The 25080-nt window shown below is 35.8% G+C and overlaps 1 protein-coding gene across 1 annotated transcript in view; it reads left to right on the forward strand.

Moving 5' to 3' along the window:
* The window catches only part of LOC132554425 (uncharacterized), a 61397-nt gene extending 37779 nt beyond the window's left edge, over positions 1-23618 (forward strand). The window contains exons 13-26 of the mRNA XM_060218745.1: positions 640-873; positions 1504-1693; positions 2430-2560; positions 3222-3390; positions 3539-3654; positions 4271-4399; positions 4866-5045; positions 12887-13063; positions 17037-17694; positions 17739-18454; positions 19556-19742; positions 20500-20672; positions 22254-22377; positions 23237-23618. Coding sequence (XP_060074728.1) covers positions 640-873; positions 1504-1693; positions 2430-2560; positions 3222-3390; positions 3539-3654; positions 4271-4399; positions 4866-5045; positions 12887-13063; positions 17037-17694; positions 17739-18454; positions 19556-19742; positions 20500-20672; positions 22254-22377; positions 23237-23618 — 3566 coding nt within the window. The remainder of the gene's footprint in view (positions 1-639; positions 874-1503; positions 1694-2429; positions 2561-3221; positions 3391-3538; positions 3655-4270; positions 4400-4865; positions 5046-12886; positions 13064-17036; positions 17695-17738; positions 18455-19555; positions 19743-20499; positions 20673-22253; positions 22378-23236) is intronic.
* The last annotated feature ends 1462 nt before the right edge of the window (positions 23619-25080 follow it).

The following is a 25080-nucleotide window of genomic DNA, read 5'->3' on the forward strand; positions in this document are numbered from 1 at the left end:
AGACATGGAAAATTTACTGTTGAAAATTAGAACGTCACCTTATCCACCAGGCAGTAAGATTACATTATGCTATGTCTTTGTGTTTGAAATGAAAAATAGGAACATTGCAAGGTCTTTCTTATCAATCTATCAAATAATTTCAGCCTCATATTACAATCAAATCTACATTATGTAAGAGATGGACAAATTGCATTGTACGCTATAAGTAATCTACAAATTTCTATAATTTGCATTAGGGATCGTTTGACATTCATGGCCTTCTGTATTTTTGGTTGTACTGTCAAACTAAAAATATGAAGGGACTTACATAAAAATACTACACTACTTATTAGTAAATACTAACAGTCTGAATAAATGTAAAATGTATTGTTCAAAGTTTACAGTAAATGAGAATAGAAAAAAATACTTAATGTTTATTACTGTTTACCTGTAAATAAAATAGACTAATTAAATGTACTAGTTATCTTTGTAAGTTTACCTGTAAATAAGAATAGACTAAATGACAATATGATATTTGTAGCTGGCATTGTTTCCAACTGTAAATAACAATAGACCTTACAAATCACATAGTCAGTATATTAGTCAATATGTAACTGAATACTGATAAGATTAACTAGTTTGATATGTCATCTTTTTCAGATCCATTGTTAAATGACTTCCATTTGGTGACGGATCTGTCGCATGATCGTATTGTCCAAGTTTCTTCAGATGGCCAAAAAATAATCACCTTGCCTCTCAATAATGTTATGACCCCAGCCATGGCTCGGTACGGTTTTCATGATGATCTGCTCTACTGGAGTGAAGTAGGCAGTAGATCTATCAGACGGGGTAAACTGGATGGTACACATAGTGAGAGACTGATAAGTGTTGGGGGTAAGTCAGTCTCTATGATACCATGATGCTGCATTTGTCATGATATACTTTTCTCTGTCTGGAGATTCTTGAAACTTGTTGCTTTTTGACATACTGTTCTCTATTGAGAGGTCCTGGAAGACTTTCGTATGAGACGAAACATGTTGTTAGTTGGGCGTATACTGTCTTCTTAATTGTCACATACTTCACCTGGTTCTTACAGTTATAGCTAAAGATACATATTTTCTGTTGTTTCACAACTGATTAATATTATAGGTAAGTAACTAAATTCGCCGAAGTGTCATAAAATGGATATCATTTATGTCGGGAATAGAAGGGTCCCTTGACAGTTATGGGCATTTGTCTATGCACTGTATTGTCAAACTAAAAATATGTACCTGGCCGTAGATTTAACATACATGATAATTTTGTGTTAAAGGAGATACGTCTCCTGATTGTAGATTTAATGTACATGATGATTGTGTGTTAAAGGAGATGTGTCTCCTGATTGTAGATTTAACATACAAGATGATTGTGTGTTAAAGGAGATACGTCTCCTGATTGTAGATTTAATGTACATGATGATTGTGTGTTAAAGGTGATACGTATCCTGATTGTAGATTTAATGTACATGATGATTTTGTGTTAAAGGTGATACATATCCTGATCGTTTCGCCATTGACTTCACCACCAACCAACTGTATTACACTGTTGCACATACGAGTGAATTAGATATGGGCTACATTGCTGTGATGATTCCGACAAAAGATCAGACGGTGAAAAAGACGCTGATAAAGGGCCTACACTATGTAGGGGGTCTTGCAATACATCCAGGAAAAGGGTGAGTGTATCTTCTGCTATTACATAAAACAATATGTCTGTTCTGGTGTGAAACGTTCATTTGCTATTCTAATGTATACCATAGATGTTTGGATACCACTTGGAAATTGCTGTTTCATTCCTAAAACCTATAACGTCCCGCATTAATCAGCATCTCCTACCAAAGTCAGATGTAGTCATTCTTTATGAACACGACCTGTAGCCTGCTTTACTGTCCCTACATATTGAAGGTCCTCATTTTCTAACAGAAACCAATTTGTTTGTCTGTTGAAGCCAGTATCTGACTTGTTGTCTAATTAGCAATGAGCAAGAAAGGACCAGGAATTCAAAGTTAAACCTCTCATATATATAGTGGCTTTAGTTCAGAACTGAAACATGTTCTTTACATTAAATTTACAAAATTTATTGATTTAAAATCTTTGTGCATTCTGTATTTCAACTTTTTGTTTGTTTGGTTCTGTAATAATTTTGTTCCTTATTTGACTGTTCTGTATCTGTTGAAACCTGTTATTGATGTCTCTGCCTTTTATACAATATCAGCTTATCAGAAATGAATTGATTCTGTTAACTGTGGCTTCATTAAGAACGCACACAGTTTTATAGGAAATACACCAACTAAACTTTATAAATAAATTGATGTATTTTGAATAAATTTATCTCAACCAATCATATGCTTACTTCATATTCAGTACTTAAGAATGATTAAATGGAGGTTATCAGTAAAATGTCCTTTTCAGCTACTTGTATTTCAACAACCATGGATTAAAGGTCTACATAGGTCGGGCAGATAGTGATGGAACAAACATAAAAGACATTGTCACATTTAATGATGGCGGGACACCTCTTGGCATGGCCATCGACTATGCAAGTATGTCATTACAGTTATATTTCGATTTTCTAGGACCTTTGAAGTCTTTTAAACAGTTCAAGTTTTAAATTTACTATTTTTCATCAAAACAACATTATTTTTATTTGTTCTCCAAAATACCACGGTTTGACTAACAAAAAACTGATTCGCAATGGTTTGTTCCAAAGTTCCACTGTTTGACTAATAAATCTAAAGGATTCACTGTTGTTTGTACCAAAATACCACTGTTTGACTAACAAAAAACTGATTCACAATGGTTTGTTCCAAAGTACCATTGTTTGATTAACAAAAAACGGATTCGTAATGGTTTGTTCCAAAATTCCAATGTTTGACTAACAAATATAAAGGATTTACAATGGTTTGTTCCAAAATAACATTCTTTGATTAACAAAAAAAGGATTCGCAATGGTTTGTTCCAAAATACCATTCTTTGATTAACAAAAAATGGATTTGCAATGGTTTGTTCCAAAATACCATTGTTTAATTAACAAAAAACAGATTTGCAATGGTTTGTTCCAAAATACCATTATTTGACTTACAAATATAAAGAATTCACAATAGGCTGTCTAATTGTGTATCATTGCCGATAAGTGGGATTTGTATGGTTCATATTTTGCCTAAATTCTTCTGTATATGTTATGTATAAAAATTTCTGATACAGATGAGATGTTATACTGGGCGGATGCTTACAGAGACCAGGACAAGATCGAGTATATCAACCTGGATGGAGTATCCTCCACTCGCGGTGTACTCAGGAGTGATATGACTGCAGACATAGTGGACTTGGCTCTTTCTGATGGCTACCTCTACTACGTTGGATACAACAGGCAGTAAGTTTCCACCGTGAACAAGTAACCGAAGAATGACTCCTTTGAATGTTTACCAGAAGTTTTTGTGTAACCTTATTGATTTATCTTGTCTGATAATTTGTAAATATATTATTGATGCATTGATAAATGGAAAATATGTATTTTTCAGTCGAATTATTAAAGTTAATTTACAAAACCAGCAATTGGAAGATTTTATGAATGATCAGCCAGAGTTTGGAGCCTGTGACTCTACTGATGTCATACCAACAACAAACACACAACCAGGTATTTATACATGACCAAAACTAATACTGGTCAACATCCATGTTCATTAAACAATATAGATCAAGCTCCAACATAATATATGACATTTTTTGTGTTTTTATATACACTTTGTTATCAAGAGCTGACCTTATAAGCTGATATGGAGTGCTTGATATGACATTTTGTAGATATTTTACATGTGTACTACCTATTTTGACATCATTGTTAATGGCGTGAGTCAGCGTTCGACTGTTTCTACTTTTTTCCATTGGTTTTTCCAATCAGTATATTGACAAGTCATTGGTAGATTCTAACATGAAATTGCATGAATAATGACTCCTTGTTATCTAACATATGCAAATCCTGTCTTGTTTGTCATGTTTTTTGGTATAACTACTTCAGTTTCGGATACTTTGTCGCGGTTAGTTGTTACTAAGGGATTTTTATGCTTTGTTTGTATCAGCTTATATTATATCAAAAGCTGTTTTTTCAGGTATCATAAACGTAACACAGCAGTTGCGGAAATGCTAAATAATTGTCCGTCTCCGTCACAAATAATAAGTGTACTTTTTGAAAAATCAAAAAACTTCAGATTAGAAATATTGTATTATTGATTCTAAGTACCGTTGCGTTACAGAGAACACACAGTGTGGTAGTAACATGGGCATGTGCTCCCATTTCTGTTTCGCTAAGCCAACTGGTAAGAGGTGTGGCTGTCCAGACGAGATGTACCTAGACCAAAACACACAGATGACCTGCACCACTAGTAAGTTCAACATTCTTAAGCTCTGTTCTTTTTGTTTGTGTGGGATTTACATACCAGAGGTCAAAATATTTGATTTTCTTTTACTACAAGAAGATGCCAAGTCACTAAGTTATCAACTTGTACACTGCTGGTGTAAATGCTTCAACTTATACACACCACATGTAAAATACATCAACTTATACACACCACCTGTAAAATACATCCACTTATACACACCACCTGTAAAATACATACACTTATACACACCACCTGTAAAATACATCAACTTTACACATCACCTGTAAAATACATCAACTTATACCACCACCTGTAAAATACATACACTTATACACACCACCTGTAAAATACATCAACTTATACCACCACCTGTAAAATACATACACTTATACACACCACATATAAAATACATTAACAGTTCTTATAACCACTGTTTTTAGTAATTTTTCACACCAATTAATTATTTCAGTTCCACCAAAATGCCCACTCATTATCCCGAACGGCCAACTCAACCCAGGATGTTCAGCACTAAGTGGAACAAGCTGTGGATATAGCTGTTATACAACTTTTATGAAGAACCCAGCTGTCTCCATCCTCAACTGTACATCTCAACTGTTTTGGGATGTCCCTACTGACTCACTGTGTATAGGTAAATCCAATTCCCAAAAGTACCCTGTCAAATCCTCCTTTCTATAGGTAGGTCAAATACCCACCAAATATTCCTGTAAAGATATGTGAAATACTCTATCAAATCACCTGTATTTAGAAAATAAACTTCTCGTGTACAGGTAAGTCAAATTCCCTGTCACATCTTCTGTAAATAGATAATCAAGTGCCCTGTCAAACCTTCCTGTATATAGGCAGTTTAAATACCCTTTCAAATGCTATGTGTGTATATCAAATCCAATACCTTGTCAAATGTCTTATGTAAAAGTAAGTAAAAAATATTTCCAAATATCTTGCCTATAAAAGCTTGAGCATTGTATAGTCACATATCCTGTTAGAACTCTTGTGTTGACAAGTCACATATCCTGTTAGATCTCTTGTATTGACAAGTCACATATCCTGTTAGATCTCTTGTGTTGACAAGTCACATATCCTGTTAGATCTCTTGTGTTGACAAGTCACATATCCTGTTAGATCTCTTGTGTTGACAAGTCACATATCCTGTTAGATCTCTTGTATTGACAAGTCACATATCCTGTTAGATCTCTTGTGTTGACAAGTCACATATCCTGTTAGAACTCTTGTGTTGACAAGTCGTGTATCCTGTTAGAACTCTTGTGTTGACAAGTCACATATCCTGTTAGATCTCTTGTGTTGACAAGTCACATATCCTGTTAGAACTCTTGTGTTGACAAGTCGTGTATCCTGTTAGATCTCTTGTATTGACAAGTCACATATCCTGTTAGATCTCTTGTGTTGACAAGTCACATATCCTGTTAGATCTCTTGTGTTGACAAGTCACATATCCTGTTAGATCTCTTGTGTTGACAAGTCACATATCCTGTTAGAACTCTTGTGTTGACAAGTCACATATCCTGTTAGATCTCTTGTGTTGACAAGTCACATATCCTGTTAGAACTCTTGTGTTGACAAGTCACATATCCTGTTAGATCTCTTGTGTTGACAAGTCACATATCCTGTTAGAACTCTTGTGTTGACAAGTCACATATCCTGTTAGATCTCTTGTGTTGACAAGTCACATATCCTGTTAGAACTGTATTGACAAGTCACATATCCTGTTAGATCTCTTGTATTGACAAGTCACATATCCTGTTAGATCTCTTGTATTGAGAAGTCACATATCCTGTTAGATCTCTTGTGTTGACAAGTCACATATCCTGTTAGATCTCTTGTATTGAGAAGTCACATATCCTGTTAGATCTCTTGTGTTGACAAGTCGTGTATCCTGTTAGATCTCTTGTGTTGACAAGTCACATATCCTGTTAGAACTCTTGTGTTGACAAGTCACATATCCTGTTAGATCTCTTGTGTTGACAAGTCACATATCCTGTTAGATCTCTTGTGTTGACAAGTCACATATCCTGTTAGATCTCTTGTGTTGACAAGTCACATATCCTGTTAGATCTCTTGTGTTGACAAGTCACATATCCTGTTAGATCTCTTGTGTTGACAAGTCACATATCCTGTTAGAACTCTTGTGTTGACAAGTCACATATCCTGTTAGATCTCTTGTGTTGACAAGTCACATATCCTGTTAGAACTCTTTTGTTGACAAGTCACATATCCTGTTAGATATCTTGTGTTGACAAGTCACATATCCTGTTAGATCTCTTGTGTTGACAAGTCACATATCCTGTTAGATCTCTTGTGTTGACAAGTCACATATCCTGTTAGATCTCTTGTGTTGACAAGTCACATATCCTGTTAGATCTCTTGTGTTGACAAGTCACATATCCTGTTAGAACTCTTGTGTTGACAAGTCACATATCCTGTTAGAACTCTTGTGTTGACAAGTCACATATCCTGTTAGAACTCTTGTGTTGACAAGTCACATATCCTGTTAGAACTCCTGTGTTGACAAGTCACATATCCTGTTAGAACTCTTGTGTTGACAAGTCACATATCCTGTTAGAACTGTATTGACAAGTCACATATCCTGTTAGAACTTGTGTTGACAAGTCACATATCCTGTTAGAACTCTTGTGTTGACAAGTCACATATCCTGTTAGAACTCTTGTGTTGACAAGTCACATATCCTGTTAGAACTCTTGTGTTGACAAGTCGCATATCCTGTTAGAACTCTTGTGTTGACAAGTCGCATATCCTGTTAGAACTCTTGTGTTGACAAGTCGCATATCCTGTTAGAACTTTTGTATTGACAAATCGCGTATTCTGTTGGAATTTGTGTGTTGACAAGTCACCTATCATGTTATACAGACAATGTAAATAAACATCACATATCCTGTTAGATATCTTGTGTTGACAAGTCACATATCCTGTTAGAACTCTTGTGTTGACAAGTCACATATCCTGTTAGATATCTTGTGTTGACAAGTCACATATCCTGTTAGAACTCTTGTGTTGACAAGTCACATATCCTGTTAGAACTCTTGTGTTGACAAGTCGCATATCCTGTTAGAACTGTATTGACAAGTCACATATCCTGTTAGAACTCTTGTATTGACAAGTCACATATCCTGTTAGAACTCTTGTATTGAGAAGTCACATATCCTGTTAGATCTCTTGTGTTGACAAGTCACATATCCTGTTAGATCTCTTGTATTGAGAAGTCACATATCCTGTTAGAACTCTTGTGTTGACAAGTCGCATATCCTGTTAGAACTCTTGTGTTGACAAGTCACATATCCTGTTAGATCTCTTGTGTTGACAAGTCACATATCCTGTTAGATCTCTTGTGTTGACAAGTCACATATCCTGTTAGATCTCTTGTGTTGACAAGTCACATATCCTGTTAGATCTCTTGTGTTGACAAGTCACATATCCTGTTAGATCTCTTGTGTTGACAAGTCACATATCCTGTTAGAACTCTTGTGTTGACAAGTCACATATCCTGTTAGATCTCTTGTGTTGACAAGTCACATATCCTGTTAGATATCTTGTGTTGACAAGTCACATATCCTGTTAGATCTCTTGTGTTGACAAGTCACATATCCTGTTAGATCTCTTGTGTTGACAAGTCACATATCCTGTTAGATCTCTTGTGTTGACAAGTCACATATCCTGTTAGATCTCTTGTGTTGACAAGTCACATATCCTGTTAGAACTCTTGTGTTGACAAGTCACATATCCTGTTAGAACTCTTGTGTTGACAAGTCACATATCCTGTTAGAACTCTTGTGTTGACAAGTCACATATCCTGTTAGAACTCCTGTGTTGACAAGTCACATATCCTGTTAGAACTCTTGTGTTGACAAGTCACATATCCTGTTAGAACTGTATTGACAAGTCACATATCCTGTTAGAACTCTTGTGTTGACAAGTCACATATCCTGTTAGAACTCTTGTGTTGACAAGTCACATATCCTGTTAGAACTCTTGTGTTGACAAGTCACATATCCTGTTAGAACTCTTGTGTTGACATGTCGCATATCCTGTTAGAACTCTTGTGTTGACAAGTCGCATATCCTGTTAGAACTTTTGTATTGACAAATCGCGTATTCTGTTGGAATTTGTGTGTTGACAAGTCACCTATCATGTTATACAGACAATGTAAATAAACATCACATATCCTGTTAGATATCTTGTGTTGACAAGTCGCATATCCTGTTAGAACTCTTGTGTTGACAAGTCACATATCCTGTTAGAACTCCTGTGTTGACAAGTCACATATCCTGTTAGATCTCTTGTGTTGACAAGTCACATATCCTGTTAGAACTCTTGTGTTGACAAGTCGCATATCCTGTTAGAACTCTTGTGTTGACAAGTCGCATATCCTGTTAGAACTCTTGTGTTGACAAGTCACATATCCTGTTAGATCTCTTGTGTTGACAAGTCGCATATCCTGTTAGAACTCTTGTGTTGACAAGTCGCATATCCTGTTAGAACTCTTGTGTTGACAAGTCACATATCCTGTTAGAACTCTTGTATTGACAAGTCACATATCCTGTTAGAACTCCTGTGTTGACAAGTCACATATCCTGTTAGAACTCTTGTGTTGACAAGTCACATATCCTGTTAGAACTCTTGTATTGACAAGTCACATATCCTGTTAGAACTCCTGTGTTGACAAGTCACATATCCTGTTAGATCTCTTGTGTTGACAAGTCACATATCCTGTTAGATCTCTTGTGTTGACAAGTCACATATCCTGTTAGAACTCTTTGGTATTGACAAATCAAACTTATTCATAAATTTAGTCAAATAACCTTTTAAATTTACTGTGTATAGAAAGCTTTGAATACCCTTTCAACAAAGTAAGTTATGAACTCTGTCTTTACTCCTTCAGTTGGTCACACACTTCACAAGCATTTCTAGGATAGTAACGTTATTGAAGATATTGAGACTGATAAAAAGGAGTTTGAATAAGTAAGACTCAGATTGATTCCATTTATAATGAGAGCATGGGAGATTCAAAGAGTGCTCCCTAAATCTGATAGGATTGTTTCATTAAATATGATTATTAAATACTTTTGGGTTCATTGATGTTGTGTTGTCAGTAATGATGGTAACGTGACAAGTTTGTTGTTCATTTTATCCTTTAATTGATTTGTTTTCATAATCCAAACAGTCTACACAACCCAACCTCTGATAATTACAACCACGTATTCACCAACGACCACAATCGATCAAACACATGTGGCCACTACTGTGCACAATGTTGCAACAACGGCCACCTCGACTGAGGTTGCCTTGACCACGTCTACAAGTGTTACAACAGGTCCAAACACACCCCCAGGTACACCTGAAGAAAGTTTGCCAAACACATGTCAAATCTTTGAGTTATTATTGGTATCCTGTAATTTTGCACAAATGTGTCGTCAATTTGTTGATTGGTGTTGTTTGACTTACTGCTTTTGTTTTACCTATAGATGGTGTTTCCTATGTCTCTGGGTTTGCTGTTGTTCAAGTCAGCGCTTTCTGTTGTGCGAGTCAGTGTTTTCTGTTGTGTGAGTCGGTGTTTTCTGTTGTATGAGTCAATGTTTTCTGTTGTGTGAGTCGGTGTTTTCTGTTGTGTGAGTCAATGTTTTCTGTTGTGTGAGTCATTGTTTTCTGTTGTGTTAATCAGTGTTTTCTGTTGTGTGAGTCATTGTTTTCTGTTGTGTTAATCAGTGTTTTCTGTTGTACAAGTCAGTGTTTTCTGTTGTGTGAGTCAGTGTTTTCTGTTGTGTGAATCAGTGTTTTCTGTTGTTTGAGTCAGTGTTTTCTGTTGTGCGAGTCAGTGTTTTCTGTTGTGCGAGTCAATGTTTTCTGTTGTGTGAGTAAGTTTTTTCTGTTGTGCGAGTCAGTGTTTTCTGTTGTGTGAGTCATTGTTTTCTGTTGTGTTAATCAATGTTTTCTGTTGTGTGAGTCAGTGTTTTCTGTTGTGTGAGTCAGTGTTTTCTGTTGTTTGAGTCAGTGTTTTCTGTTGTGTGAGTCAACGTTTTCTATTGTGTGAGTCAGTGTTTTCTGTTGTGTCTCGGAATTTTGTGTTGTATGGGTCAGTGTTTTCTGTTGGGTGTCTTTTGTTGTGTGAGTAAGTGTTTTCTGTTGTGTCTCTGGGTTTTCTTTTGTGTGAGTCATTGTTTTCTGTTGTGGGGGTCAGTGTTTTCTGTTTTTTGGGGGTCAGTGTTTTCTGCTCTGTTTCTGAGTTTCTGTTGTGTCTCTTGGATTTCTATTGAGTCTCTAGATTTATTGTTGTGTGAGTCAATGTTTTCTGGTGTGTTAATATTTTTTAGTTGTGTCTCTGGGTTTTCTGTTGTGTTTTTGCTGCACCCTTTGACCTAACAGGTTCATTCAAAATTCTGTGAGTGCTGTTTGTTGTTTCCACACATTCATGCAACTAAAAAATGGCCTAATACACTCATGTTCACATCTCAGATTTATTCCTTGTCGACAAACACAACCCATAGTCACCTGTAGTGCATACCTCGAAGCTCTCGCAGACATTCACACACCATTAATTATTCATCAGTCTAATACACTTGCAATGTACTGGTATATTCATACATACACATTCACTCAGAACAATTAATAGGAATACACTTATCATCACCCACCCAACAAAGTTGGCAGGGGATATTGAAATGGGTTCAATCCTTCCATCCTTCAATCCAGATGCTGCTTTAACATTATTTTTGAAAACCTTTGAAGGACTGGTTGGATGTTGATGAAACTTGATTGGTATTCTTGTTATCTTAATCCCTTGCCCAAGTTCGATTCACGGCCAATTCTGTGCATATTTAATGATGCTGCTGTGACCTGTTCGACTGATTTCTTCAATCACTCTCGGATGCTGCTTTCAGAAAGACATCTTTTGAAGGACTAGTCGGATTTTGATGAAACTTGGTTGGTACACTTGTTACCTTAACCCCTTGTTTGATTAACAGCGAATTCTGTGCATATTTAATGAGACTGCTGTGACCTGATTGGCTGATATCTTTCAGCACCCTTACTGAAGGAACAAATGAATTTTGATGAGACTTGCTTGGTAAACTTATAACATAATCTCCTCGCTCAAGTTTGATCAACCATGAATTCCATGCATATTTAATTATGATGCTCTTACCTGATTGGCTGATTTCTTGAAACAGTCTAGAGGATTGCTTTCCATACTTCTTTCAAAGGAATGATCAAATTTTACATGAGACTTGCATTAGCAGACTTAGTACCTTAAGCACTCTCTTCAGTTTGATTATTGCCCAATTCTGCAAATATGTAACGAGTCAGCTGTGACCTGAATGCCTGATTGATTTGTTTAGAATATCTTATGAAGTAATAATAAGAGACCTTTTAAAGACTAAACATATCATTTACCTATTCGGAAATTTAGACCCCTAAAAATCATAGAAGGAGACTAAGTATGATAATGATAAGAAACAGAACAATAACAATAGGTCTTTCCACCAGTTGGTAGAAGGCCCTAATAAGCCCATGATAGTGAATCTCCATAATGCTTTTAGAAGTCGAAGTGATGTTGCACTATCACCGGTTATGATTCGCAGTTTTACATATCTGACTGTTAGATGCTGTATTGTTTTTTATCAATACATATAAACCATTTCACGTTTTTGTCATACTTTGGTGGTAATAGAATCATTGATTGATCCAGCATCAATGACATTAAGTGACATGTCATTACTTAAAAAGATGGGATTAAGGTTTGAGAGGCTGATTTTGATATTCACAGAAATATGCTACTTAATTCTTATTATATTGATCACTTTCAGCCGAACTTTAAACTGAACATATTAAACAATAAATACCATAGTTTTCCTTGTTGCTCATTTAAAATGTAAACATTTTACAAATGACACATGGGAAGGGATCTTGATGACTATGTCCTTGTATACATTTTGTTTTAAAATATTGAATCTTAACACGTAACGTATTATTTTGTAGTATTGCACTCTATATCTCATTGTTACATTAACTAGAAAGTTTTTAGAAAATCCTTATTTTTTTTTTGTTCTGTTTGATTTCATTGATTACTTCTTTTTTTTTTTTTGTTAATTGAAATTTGTTATCAAATTAAAATTAATTTGTTTTAGTTTTGCAATTTCAAAAACAAACTCAGTTTGAAAAAATATGAAGGTTTAAAATGCATATCTGCTTCAAGATTTTCAATATTAATATAATTTTTTTGGTCAACTAACACTCCATAGCAAACATTTTAATATTCCTTGCAATAATTTTGTATCGGATATGAAACGTTTACCCAAAGTTCAATACATAACACATGTATAGTAATATGTAAAGAAGGGATATTGTGTTCTGAGCAATGTTAGATATAATATTTTTCTGATAATAGTACAATCTAAGGACATGTACAATTACAACATTGATTTTGAAATTTTTTTTTTTCAGAGAAAGTGTGTGACACCAATATGAATAATGGCAACCTATTGGATTGCAAAGGCAAAGAGGGCGAATCATGTACTTGGCAATGCCCAACAAACTTCATTAAAAAGCCTCTTATCGAAGCAGTGGTTTGTCTGAGTAATGGCCAATGGAGCACACCCCTGGATGGACTTTGTGTTCCTAGTAAGTCTTTTCCTGTTATTGAATCTCAGCTTTGGCAATTCTTTTCACATTCCTCACATTTTCTGGTTTTACTAGCAGATTAACTCTGAAATGAAATCTTTCTGACAGCTATTGAAACGGTTGGTTGAGTATTTGATGATACACTATTTTAATAATGCGAAATCTATATCAATAATTATCTGTTTCATTCCCTCTTGAACTTCGAAGTTTGCAGTGATAGTGTTTTTTTTAACTTTTTCTGTTCTGTTTTTGATAAAAATTCAATTTCCTTATTGATAGAATTGTCTTTAATATTCAATGCTTACAATATGCAGTGCACATCACTCACAAAAAACTTCTGAAGGTCAATCAGGACACTTTATCCATCATTCATAATCATCAATACAACAATGCATCGTCAATCGTCAAAACTACAATGTAATTATCCTCAACCACAATCACCTAAATATCGTCACCCGTCACAAATACTATGATGTAGATATCACCAAATAATAACGCAACAATGTAGATATTACAAATTAATAACGCAACAATCTTTACTTACACACCCATCACCAACACAACCATGTAGATATACACACCCATCACTAACACAACCATGTAGATATACACACCCATCACCAACACAACCATGTAGATATACACACCCATCACCAACACAACCATGTAGATATACACACCCATCACTTATACAACCATGTAGATATACACACCCATCACCAACACAACCATGTAGATATACACACCCATCACCAACACATCCATGTAGATATACACACCCATCACCAACACAACCATGTAGATATACACACCCATCACCAACACAACCATGTAGATATACACACCCATCATCATCACAACCATGTAGATATACACACCCATCACCAACACAACCATGTAGATATACACACCCATCACCAACACAACCATGTAGATATACACACCCATCACCAACACAACCATGTAGATATACACACCCATCACCAACACAACCATGTAGATATACACACCCATCACCAACACAACCATGTAGATATACACACCCGTCACAAATACTATAATGTAGATATACACACCCATCACCAACACAACCATGTAGATATACACACCCATCACCAACACAACCATGTAGATATACACACCCATCACCAACACAACCATGTAGATATACACACCCATCACCAACACAACCATGTAGATATACACACCCATCACCAACACAACCATGTAGATATACACACCCATCACCAACACAACCATGTAGATATACACACCCATACACACCCAACACAACCATGTAGATATACACACCCATCACCAACACAACCATGTAGATATACACACCCATCACCAACACAACCATGTAGATATACACACCCATCACCAACACAACCATGTAGATATACACACCCATCACCAACACATTCATGTAGATATACACACCCATCACCAACACAACCATGTAGATATACACACCCATCACCAACACAACCATGTAGACATACACACCCATCACCAACACGACCATGTAGACATACACACCCATCACCAACACGACCATGTAGATATACACACCCATCACCAACACAACCATGTAGATATACACACCCATCACCAACACAACCATGTAGATATACACACCCATCACCAACACAACCATGTAGATATACACACCCATCACCAACACAACCATGTAGATATACACACCCATCACCAACACAACCATGTAGATATACACACCCATCACTAACACAACCATGTAGATATACACACCCATCACTTATACAACCATGTAGATATACACACCCATCACTAACACAACTATGTAGATATACACACCCATCACCAACACAACCATGTAGATATACACACCCATCACCAACACAACCATGTAGATATACACACCCATCACCAACACAACCATGTAGATATACACACCCATTACTTATACAACAATGACGAAGGTTAGTTATCTATAATATTACTGGAACTAACACATCCTCTATGTCACTACATTGTAACACATGCTATAAAGCTGTTCTGATCTCTGTAAAGACAAATATCATCATTTTCTTATTATAGATAAAGACTAAACAGTTCATAATTTTTTTCCTGATAAAATAATTTCCTAACTGTAGGTTTTAGTTTTAATTTTTTTTTTCTTTAACAACAAGAAGATAACGTCACCTCTTTATATATATAAGTACTATCATTCCTGGTCATTCTTGTTTTTGGTATGATTTTTGGTTTTTATAGAGAGGTATGCTTCTGGAAAAAGAGACTTGATAAACATTAATGCTTGATATAAGTCATTCACAGCTGCAAAAGATTGTTCATTAGATATCCTAGTGTTTATATACTTTCAGAGAATGATAAAAGGTGTCTGCTAAAGATCTGATAAAAGAAGGGTTTGTAAATTTCCAGTCAAATTGATGGCAAAGTCCTAGGTTTTGCTAAAAGGTGTCTGCTAAAGATCTGATGAAAGAAGGGTTTGCATATTTCCAGCCAGCCTACTAATAATAAGGTTCATTTCAGTGCCTATGCCATTTGTTTGAAGTAAACATAAAGTACTCTGTGGAATTATTAAAATACTTTTTAATATGTTATGATAGTTTACTTAAACTTACCGTACATAGTTCCTACACAGCTAACTGGCAGAACTTTGATAACTTACAAAAATTGTGAATATTTGAGTAGGCCACTTCTAGTTTCTGGACAATCGTTATAGAATTTACAATATTTTAATTGAAATGAAGTCTGTTCTACATTCTACCCTTGATAATCCTTAAAATAGGATTCCGCCAAACTCATGCATATCTAATGAAACCACTTTGTTTGAAATTTGATAATCCTATGGTCAGAATCCATTATCAGATTTTCATCGCAATTTTCTGATAAGATATCTTTTTGTAAGTGCCATGTCTAGTTTGATGTTGTAATCTGGCCTACAATACTTTCAAAATGATTACTGCGACAGGGTTTATGTGATTAATGTTTAACTTGCCTTCTGCATATCGTAATATATCTGCCATTCAATGTTAGTTTTCTACACTTGCACTATCATCTTTCTGTGTGGGCATGCGTGAAATGCTTTGCTGAAGTTGCTTGCTCAAATTGATTATTGGTTGAACTGATGAATGTTGCAAAGTGATGAACTGTCAGTTCCTGATGAAATATAACTATCAGAGAGCTATTAGGCCTTATTATAAATATGTCTATATTGACAACTTTTGAATCCTTCGATCAAGTTAGGAAGGTAAAAGAAGGAATTGGAATTTACATTCTTTGAAGATCATAGCTTTCCCTAATTGTTTGATTATGGTAATCTTTGCTGATGAAATGAAAAGGCAAGTGATTTTTAACTGTAAAACTTACTTACTACCAGGGTGTGGAAGCCACTGATGGCTCCAAGACTAAAACTCACTACCATAGTTATAGTGATGTGGCATGCCACTGATGGCTCCAAGACTAAAACTCACTACCATAGTTATAGTGATGTGGCATGCCACTGATGGCTCAAAGACTAAAACTCATGACCTTAGTTATAGTAGTGTGGGTGCCACTGATGGCTCCAATACTAAAACTCATGACCTTAGTTATGGTGATGTGGGTGCCACTGATGGCTCCAAGACTAAAACTCACTACCATAGTTATAGTGATGTGGCATGCCACTGATGGTTCAAAGACTAAAACTCATGACATAGTTATAGTGATGTGGGTGCCACTGATGGCTCCAACACTAAAATTCATGTTTAAGTTATAGTGATGAGGGTGCCACTGATGGCTCCAAGACTAAAACTCACCACCATAGTTATAGTGATGTAGATGCCACTGATGGCTCCAAGACAAAAACTCACGACCATAGTTTTAGTGATGTGGATGCCACTGATAGCTCATATACTTAAACCCACAACCATAGTTGTAGTGATGTGGATGTCACTGATAGCTCATATACTTAAACCCACAACCATAGTTTTAGTGATGTGGATGCCACTGATAGCTCATATACTTAAACCCACAACCATAGTTTTAGTGATGTGGATGCCACTGATAGCTCATATACTTAAACCCACAACCATAGTTGTAGTGATGTGGGTGCCACAGATGGCTCCAAGACTAAAACTCACTACCATAGTTATAGTCTTGTGGGTGCCACTGATGGCTCCTAGACAAAAACTCACTACCATAGTTATAGTGATGTTGATGCCACTGATGGCTCCAAGACAAAAACTCACCACCATAGTTATAGTGATGTGGATGCCACTGATGGCTCCAAGACTAAAACTCACGACCATAGTTATAGTGATGTGGATGCCACTGATAGCTCATATACTTAAACCCACAACCATAGTTGTAGTGATGTGGGTGCCACAGATGGCTCCAACACTAAAACTCACTACCATAGTTATAGTGATGAGGGTGCCACTGATGGCTCCAATACTAAAACCCACCACCATAGTTATAGTGATGTGGATGCCACTGATAGCTCCAAGACTAAAACTCACTACCATAATTATAGTGATGAGGGTGCCACTGATGGCTCAAAGACTAAAACCCACCACCATAGTTATAGTGATGTGGATGCCACTGATGGCTCCAAGACAAAAACTCACGACCATAGTTATAGTGATGTGGATGCCACTGATAGCTCATATACTTAAACCCACAACCATAGTTGTAGTGATGTGGGTGCCACAGATGGCTCCAAGACTAAAACTCACTACCATAGTTATAGTGATGTGGATGCCACTGATAGCTCCAAGACTAAAACTCACTACCATAGTTATAGTGATGAGGGTGCCACTGATGGTTCAAAGACTAAAACCCACCACCATAGTTATAGTGATGTGGATGCCACTGATGGCTCCAAGACTAAAACTCACTACCATAATTATAGTGATGTTGATGCCACTGATGGCTCCAAGACTAAAACTCACCACCATAGTTATAGTGATGTAGGTGCCACTGATGGCTCCAAGACAAAAACTCATGACCATAGTTATAGTGATGAGGGTGCCACTGATGGCTCAAAGACTAAAACCCACCACCATAGTTATAGTGATGTGGATGCCACTGATGGCTCAAAGACTAAAACCCACCACCATAGTTATAGTGATGTAGGTGCCACTGATGGCTCCAAGACAAAAACTCACTACCATAGTTATAGTGATGAGGGTGCCACTGATGGCTCCAATACTAAAACCCACAACCATAGTTATAGTGACGTGGGTGCCACTGATGGCTCCAAGACTAAAACTTACCACCATAGTTATAGTGATGAGGGTGCCACTGATGGCTCCAAGACAAAAACTCACGACCATAGTTGTAGTGATGTAGGTGCCACTGATGGCTCAAAGACTAAAACTCACGACCATAGTTGTAGTGATGTGGGTGCCATTGATGGCTGCTGACCAAAATCATTGAACATAGTTGAATTGATGTGTATGCTGCTGATGGCTTCCAGACATCCAAATCCACTCAACCATAGCCATAGTGATATTTGTGCCACCAATAACTTGTATAATGAAAAAAATTGTCCATAATCGTAGTAATGTGAATCCTACCGATGATTCTTTGTCTAATCACCTCAAATACAATCGCAGAAATCTCAAACAGCAATTGATCTTGTCAATTATAACTGCTCGTTTACAGTGATGTTGATATATTTACTGTTTCGAGTAAAGTAAACCACACACTCGATCGATTGTTCAGCTTGTTAAAATCATTGCCGTGTCTTTGTTAGTGCTGTACACCAATAGTACCAATATCTACAGAAATTCTGTATTGCTTGTGAAAATTATAACGACAAATGTACCACTTAACATATAATCCATATAATATTTGATAGTGTAGACCGCCAGCATCACCCAGTAATAATCTGCAGATGGAATGTCAATATTGATGACATCATTAATTTGTGACTTCGTTCATTGTATAAAAATGGTGATGCGTAAATTTTGTGAGTTGCAATGCTTTAAGAATTAAAGTAAACGTGAGGGTTATCATTTCAATAGGAAAAGAGATATCTATCTTTCAATAGCAGAACTGGGAATACACATATGTGAGTGAAATACAAAATCTATATACAAGTAGATATCAACAATCTATATACATTAAGAACACATTTACACCTTACCTACCAACAAACATTACTGATACCCATATATATAACCCACGCTTAAGTCAGTTTTATAAGTCAGTTTTACTACACCTTACCTACCAACAAACGTTACCAATACCCAGTAACATAACCCACACTTAAGTCAGTTTTACGCCTATAGAGTTAGAATAGACGTTACCTGCACAAAATTATCAACAATTACATAAATCTGCAATACTGCAGAATTTTTAGTACACCAAGATACAAATCACTGCGCATATTTGCACTGACAATTCTGCATGTTGTAATTTTTGTCATCTTTTTAAAATTGTCCAGGCATGTTTTCCTAATTGGAATATTTACCACATTCCCTTGCTTGTCCTTGTTTGCAGAGGCGACATGCCCTAATATAATACCAAATGGATATCTTCAAGACTGTGCATACAACGCGGGCGCATCTTGTCAAGTCGGGTGTAATGATAACTACATTTCAAGTGTTGACTATATCCATTGTCTTCCGGACGGAATCTGGGACATTAATGTTCAGTCTTTGTGTACCCTTGGTAATATTCTTGTCAAGTCAGTTATCTGTATATAGTATTTACCTGTGTAATCATTTTGTGTAAAAATACTGTGCCACAAAATCAAAACTTGTAACCAGAGTTATCCATAGAGTTAACAATGTTTTCAAACTTTTAAATTGTATTTAATAGATAGGACCGTGTATGGAATTAACCCATATATCTATAAAGATTACAATACCCTTAGAATAGAAAAAACCTTCCTTGTGTTGTCTACAACTGCAACTATACCCTTGTTATAAAACACAGGGGATTTCAGCTCTTGAGACCAATATATTGAATTATGATAAATAAGAAATAACTCAATTTGTCACAGATTTTACCAAGATGTTGAAGCACAACAAACAAAATTAATACAGTATTGTGGTGAACATAAAATTCAAACTTCAATACTATTACGATATGATTTCATTAGCTGTGTATATGTACTTCTTGGCACATAACTAACACTTCAATTAGCAGTGTTAACCATATTAAATAAGTGAAGTATGATTTAATTAGTTCTACACAGTAGAAAATAGCTTAGATATTTTATTTTCATATTTTTATTGGTTACGGTGAATAACGGAAATTATTTTTTACTTGCTTCATATGCTGTGGTTAATAACTTAGGAAGAATTCATTCTTCTCTAGATTTAGAGCTTTTGCATTACATATAGAGCTTACAGGTACTACTAATACTTATAATGTATATGCAAAAGATATAGAAATTGATCCAAACTGTTACTTACTTTGTTTTTAAAATTTTCAGGAAGAACATGTGGCCAAACTATTCCTAATGGATCATTCCAAAACTGTAATTACCAGGCAGACAAATCTTGTAAGGTCATATGTAGTCTTGGTTATAGTTCAACTATAGATTTTATTCACTGTCTACCGGATGGAGTCTGGGAGAAAGAACTCAAAGATATCTGTCAGTTGACCAAAGGTAAGTATCTTTATGCAAAATGTCTGTGGATGATGCTTAAGTCTTATTTACGTTCACAGATAAAAAGCCACACAAAAATGGTAAATTTATGAATTACTTGTTAACGCTAGACACAAAAAAGTCATACCCATGAGATTACAAGTAAAATTAAACACTGTGCAGAGAACACACCAGAGATTTAGCATCATTGTATTCAAATTTAGAATTAGATATAGTAAAGGCAAATAATGAATTTAATGGCTGTTTCCTCCATCAAGGACTCAAAGTGGTTTTATTGATATATAACTTTAATGTAATTCCTTATCGTGTGATTACTTATGAAACATTTCAGAGATGTCTCTTTAAACTATACATAATAAGTGTAAAAATTACTTATCAACCCATTGTGTAATTACTTCAAATAAATTCTAATGTTAGTGTGTACTTACAAAATAGTAGTTCTTGTCATTACTGGTGATATCATGTTTTACTGGAAATGATGATGACATGGGAGTAGATGATTACTACTAATAAGCTTTACTATTGCTAGAAAGCACCCGTCAGTGATACCGCTAACTATGATCATGAAGGAGGAATGTCTCATGATGTGTGTCTCAGAAATCCAGTACGCACTTGTCATGATTTTTAGGTCACCTTGAGATGTTTGCAATCACCTTCATTTGGTGTTGTGCTTCCACAAACAATTTAACTTCTTCTCAAAAAACTCTGATCCGATTTAAATGAAGTTTTGCTGAAACCTCCCCTTGCCTAAAATGAATGAACATTGTGAGCTATACAGTCCCCATCCCCCAGGTGCCTGAGGGGCTGGGACTGTATAGTTCACAAAAATGGTCAGTTGTCTCGGGTCTGCTTTACTACACCCAGAAATGGTAGAATCAAATACTCTTCATGAATGGAAGCATCTTAAGGTGCTATCCCAAAATTGTGAATTTTATAGCCCCAGGGTCTCGCATTTCCCTATAGGGAGAGGGAAAATTTTACTATAGTTTATATAAGAAAACTAGATTTATGAGCATAATTTGTTTCATTTTCGATGGATATATTTCAAACATGGTTAGAAACATGAGCGGAGAATGGTATGCCCATTTTGACCCTGACTGTCTCCCAGGGGCGAATGGGTGGGGCCAAAAGGGATCAAATTGACTTACGTTTTAAAAAATCTTCTTAAGACCCAGATATGGTAGAATCAAATGCTCTGCATGAATGTAAGCATCTTTAGGTGCTTAAATTACCAATATGAATCTCAAATTCTCCTAGGGAAGTTTTTTTTTTAGACTTCACTGTAATTTTCATAGAAGAAATGCATTTTGAGCATAATGTTGGTTATTTCCCACTGGAAAAAACTTTATAAGAACTATCAGTATAGGATGACAGTTTTGATTGTATGCATGTATTGACACAGGCTTACTATATTCAGTGTCACAATTTCTGTTTCATGACACTCGATAACTATCCTCTAACCTTTATATTCAATATTGCTTATCTTAGATGACCTTCAAGTCCACTAGGCTTCTTGTTTTCAGATGATTTCAATAAGAATTGCTTTGTTTTAATACTCGTATTTAATCATATTTGTGTCAGTGGTCACACCAGAGAAGCAAACTGCTGCAGCTAATACAGCAGGCCTTACTGCTGCCGTCGCTGTCGTCGTCACTCTCCTCATTATCGTCATTGCTTTGGGAGTCGCCTTCTTTTTCTGCCGCAGGTACAGTTTTTTCTATCAATTTTCTATGCATTTACATTGAATAACTTGTACAGTACATTAACTGTTTTGAATATTCTTGTATATGAAATATGATGAAATGATATTCGCAATTTATTATCAACAGAGTGCTATATTACATATATTAGTGATCTCATTGAAAATATTATGCTGGGCATATTTGATGCTTGTTAGTTTGCCTGTTGGTTCCATTGTTGTATACCTTGTTCTTGTTTGGGAATGTGAAATTACTTACTGGGATTGACAAGATTTATATGGCAGGTGTTGTCAGTGAAGCAGAAAACTTTTACCTTCCAGAACACCTGGTCTTATTCTCCTTGTACTTTTTCAGGAGTTGCCATGGAAATCTTTCTTTTGTTCATATTTTGCTGTGGTTTATGAATATGAGTTTGGATTATGTTGATTTTGATTGTTGTCAGTGATGCTAAGGGCTTAAATTGTTGAAACCTAGATGCCAGGTGACTTTTGAAAATTGAAACAGATTGAAATTAATGTCAAAACCAGATGGGGAGACACACTTACCTCATATTCTATAAATTTGATGGTTTTAGATAGTGAGTAACGTCAAAAGAAAGTCAAATATCTAAATCAAAATGTGACAATGCAGAGACATTCTAGTTACTTACAACAGTAGGTAAGAAATAACTGAGTGTTACCTAGTCCCTTATTGTTGGATTTCATTTCAGCAGAAAATATTATTGTACAATATATTTCTGAGTAAGTGTACCTTATTCTATATATTCTTTAACTCACATATATTTTTAGATAATCTATCGTTATAGGTTCCCTCTAATGATAAAATGTCCATTCTAATGGTTTTCATTTCTTTTTTGAAAACCAGGAGAATCTTCAACACAGAAAAGCAAGGTGTCCAGGGCCGTTACCGTGCTTCGCCTAATGTTTACTTTAACGCCAGCGACAGTAGAGGCGAGGCACCAGCCCAGGGGTTCAGTAATCCTACATTACAGGCTAGTAATGGTGAGGTAATGCCTAATACGAATCCCCTCAAGTTGGACCAGATCAGTTTGTCAGATGATACCACCAAACAAAACCTACAGAATGAAGGACACTATGACAGCATTAAAGATGGTCAGCCAGTAGCAGGGGCAGGTCCTCATGAAGCAGTCAACCCACTATACAGCACTATGCAGCCAAATGAAGAAATGCAGTTTTCAAATGCGGGAGACGTTCCGGAAAAGCCAGGATATCACCGATTCAATTGAGGAACATCAGCACATGATATGTGATCACTTTTAATGGGGGAATGTGTTTCAGTTGTAGTCTTAATACAAGCAATAAATTCAATATTTACATTTTGATTTATCATATAACTAATCTATCATAACATGATCACACATGAAATAATATGAAACAGAGCTCTGATTGGCCAAAAATCATTGCATCGTTAGAATTGTGGAACTCGCCAATGATTGATATTCAATAAGAATATGGCATTTTTAAGTTTTATATCCATCTAATAAATGCTATTTTCATGAATTCTTGATAAGATATTTTAGTTATGTGATGAACAGAATCATACATGTGTTCCATTTCATGTGAGATTTTTGTCACAAATGTTTCGTTCTTACCTCAACATCCGCCTGATCAGTTAAGATATTCTGATTTTGTTTCATCAATCTCATTTGAATTATAAACCCATGAAAGATTCTATGTGTGATTAATATTGAATTTATTGAATGATGATGATGTGTCATAATAGGTTACTAACAAAATTTAATTCACTTCATTCTTTCTACTTATTCATCCCACCAGAAACTCTGTACAGTCATTCTGTAAACATATGTGTCTAGGCAACTCTGTACAGTATAAACATATGTGTATAGTATCAACATCTAGGCAACTCTGTACTGTATAAACATATGTGCAGTATGCACCTCTGTACAGTATGAACATATGTGCAGTATTCACCTCTGTACAGTATAAACATATGTGCAGCATGCACCTCTGTACAGTATAAACATATGTGCAGTATTCACCTCTGTACTGTATAAACATATGTGCAGTATGCACCTCTGTACAGTATGAATATATGTGCAGTATTCACCTCTGTACTATATAAATATGTGTGCAGTATTCACCTCTGTATAGTATAAACATATGTGCAGTATTCACCTCTGTACTGTATAAACATATGTGCAGTATGCACCTCTGTACAGTATGAACATATGTGCAGTATTCACCTCTGTACTGTATAAACATATGTGCAGTATGCACCTCTGTCCAGTATGAACATATGTGCAGTATTCACCTCTGTACTATATAAATATGTGTGCAGTATTCACCTCTGTACAGTATGAACATATGTGCAGTATTCACCTCTGTACTATATAAATATGTGTGCAGTATTCACCTCTGTACAGTATGAACATATGTGCAGCATGCACCTCTGTACTGTATAAACCTGTGCAGTAAACACCTCTGTACTGTATAAACATGTGCAGTAAACACCTCTGTACTGTATAAACATGTGCAGTAAAAACCCTGTACTGTATAAACATGTGCAGTAAAAACCCTGTACTATATAAACATGTGCAGTAAACACCTCTGTACTGTATAAACATGTGTGCAGTATTCACCTCTGTACTGTATAAACATGTGCAGTAAACACCTCTGTACTATATCAATATGTGTGCAGTATTCACCTCTGTACTGTATAAACATGTG

The sequence above is a fragment of the Ylistrum balloti genome, unplaced genomic scaffold, assembly GCF_031769215.1.
Source record: "Ylistrum balloti isolate Yb309-2 unplaced genomic scaffold, AGI_CSIRO_Ybal_v1 Utg370402, whole genome shotgun sequence".
Classification (NCBI taxonomy): Eukaryota; Metazoa; Mollusca; class Bivalvia; order Pectinida; family Pectinidae; genus Ylistrum; species Ylistrum balloti.